General features: G+C 44.7%; 1 protein-coding gene across 2 annotated transcripts in view; it reads right to left on the bottom strand.

The window, feature by feature from the left end:
* LOC137782362 (acyl-coenzyme A thioesterase 1-like) overlaps window positions 1-2,500 on the bottom strand; it is an 8,412-nt gene that overhangs the window by 3,238 nt on the left and 2,674 nt on the right. For both annotated transcript variants that reach the window (XM_068571623.1, XM_068571622.1), the window contains exons 2-4: window positions 1,030-1,530; window positions 650-852; window positions 1-243 (exon numbers count right to left, since the gene is read on the bottom strand). The exon at window positions 1-243 is cut by the window's left edge. In XM_068571623.1, the coding sequence (XP_068427724.1) occupies window positions 1-243; window positions 650-852; window positions 1,030-1,489 (906 nt within the window). In that variant the 5' untranslated portion in view covers window positions 1,490-1,530. The remainder of the gene's footprint in view (window positions 244-649; window positions 853-1,029; window positions 1,531-2,500) is intronic.

The following is a 2,500-nucleotide window of genomic DNA, read 5'->3' as shown; positions in this document are numbered from 1 at the left end:
CAGCGGGTCGTGCAGAGCATTCTTGCCATTGCCGGCCCCGGACTCAGTGGGAATAATCTTGCTGGGGTCAAATAATAACGCAGGGTGAATCTGGCTCTTCTTATAGTAGAGGGGCAAAAGAGTGTTGGCAGAGCAGCCGTTGATCCACACTGTGGCCGCAACACCTGGCAGGTAAGAGGCCATTGATAGAGCAACATCTCCAGTTTTTGAAAATGAAAGCAAACCAACTCCTTTACTGCCAACCTGTGTGAAAAATATACAAAATGTTATGGGCTTCTTCAGATGAACTTGAACTACACCTTATCCAAGTCTATTATGGATCAGCGTCTTTGAAACAGAGCAACCGCGTTCACAATCGGTGCTTGGACAGTTCAGAATTGTAATAGTTTATTTTGTCTATTGTGGACTTGCACACATGTTTATTGTGTACATTACAATGCATATGAGGGATATGAAAATTAATAGGGAATATTATAAAGAATATTATGAAGGATGTGTATTGGTGAATATAAGAAGGTCCCTGTATGTTTTTATAATTGTGTATAATAGTTCAGGTGTGACCTGTGCCTGTTATATTGTTCTGATAACAGTCAAATGATGAGAAGCGCCGCCAACAAAATATCAAAAGACTGAGATTCAGAAAACTCACCTTATCTTGTTTTATCAAAAACTGTATTGCCTCCTCAAAATAATCCAGGTGGACCTTCTTGATGTTCGTCGGCAAGTCATCGTAACCGAACGCCACCACGGTCAGGACCACGAACCCTTGACTGGCGAGCAGGGAGGCCCTCTTCTCTGACAAACCTCCTCCTAACACATACAAATCCAACACGGCAGGGAATGGACCTCTTCCTGGATCAGAAGACACGGGAGGATGCAAATTAACGAACATACCACAGACTATTATATATTTGTAGTATCCAAGCCTGTTGCTGTACAGCTATATAATCAATTCCTTGTTGTTTTTGATTTTTTTTTTTGGGGGGGGGACAAAAATAATTTGAGCCTGACAACGACAAAGCAACCAACCTGGAGGAGTGAACAGGACCCCACGGATGTTCCCGTCTTTGATCGTTCGCCGGCTGACCCCGTCTCCAATCAGAAGCCTCTCATTGGTCGCCTCAGCCAGCATCCTGCCTCCCTCCTCTTCCTCCTCCTGCACTGCGAACTTCACCACGTGGGGGTCCAGTGACTTTATCTTGTGAAACTTCTTGTGCAGGGCGGTGGCCCTCATGGACCACAGCAGACCCATGGGTTCCACGCCGGTGTAGCTCCCGCTGAGAGAGGGGTCCCTCTGCAGGTCGACCCCCCCGCTGCCATCGGCCCTGTAGGTGGCCGAGGACCTGAACACCACGCCCTTGTCGTCGGTGGTTCTGGCTCTCAGGGTGACCACCTGCCTGGACCTCAGCCCGTCCACCTTCAGCTGAACCGGCTCATCGAACATGCATCTGGCTCTCGGCAGCAGCCTCAGGCGGATCTGGGAGGACATCTTTTCTCAAACTACTGTTGTTATTTCTTCACAAGGTTTCACTGTCATCGAAAAAGAAGAAATTGTCAAATTCTCTTCAGGTAATGTGACTAAATGTTCCTCTTGGATTTACATTTAGAGTAGAAGTTCTGTTGAACTTTATAATAGCATATTTACGTTAGTAACAGGACCTATAGCCAGATAGTGCTGCTGCTAACAAGGAGCTAGTGGTAGCGAGCTAACGAGCGCTAACGGAGATGGATGGCTACAGGGTTATGAATGTTTGTGTTGAACCTTGTTTGCTTCTAGTGTCTCCTCACCTTTTCCTACCAATGTAAGACATACAATAACATAACAGGGTGCTAATTGTTCCTCTTGGATTCACATTTAGAGTAGAAGTTCTGTTCCTAGGCTATCAAGTAAATATCTTGACCGTAACAACATGTTTGGCTCTGTAATCTAATGAAGAATTATCATGTCTCGCCGCTTAGATCTTGTTTTAATGTTGTGAACATTTTTCATGAAGTGTGGCTTCAGCCACATGGGGTCAGAGATCCCATTCACTTTAATGGGATTTTGCCGTGAAGAGAGCCAAAACACCAGTCATCTTTGTGCCCATAGTGACTCGCCATAATTGAACGTAGAGAAACTATTTAAAGTTTAAAACGTTGACAAAAGGCTGCAGTTCATTTGCCCCATTGGGTATATTTTGATAACTAGCACAGTTTTCGTGTAATTATTGTTCAAGTTTGGGAAAAATGTTCGGACCACTTCAGAGTTTACAATGGGTGTGTATGGCACGGAAAGTTCGTGGCTAGAGCGGAGCACCAACTGACAGAGTGAGAGGAAGCGACAGAAACTGGTAAAAAAACAAAACTTATTTTGTCCTTAGTCCCACAATGTTCACTCTTTATACACCATTGTTGTATAGAAATGTAGGAAATATTGTGTTTGTGGTACACGTGCGTCGTGGAAGCCAACAAACGTATACTTTTTTGTCAGCAAGCCTGAAAGCAGCATGAAGTCCGACCA

The sequence above is a fragment of the Clinocottus analis genome, unplaced genomic scaffold, assembly GCF_023055335.1.
Source record: "Clinocottus analis isolate CAN_PGR_092001 unplaced genomic scaffold, fCliAna1.0.p SCAF_11, whole genome shotgun sequence".
Taxonomy (NCBI): Eukaryota; Metazoa; Chordata; class Actinopteri; order Perciformes; family Cottidae; genus Clinocottus; species Clinocottus analis.
This window is presented reverse-complemented; position numbering and strand designations above follow the sequence as displayed.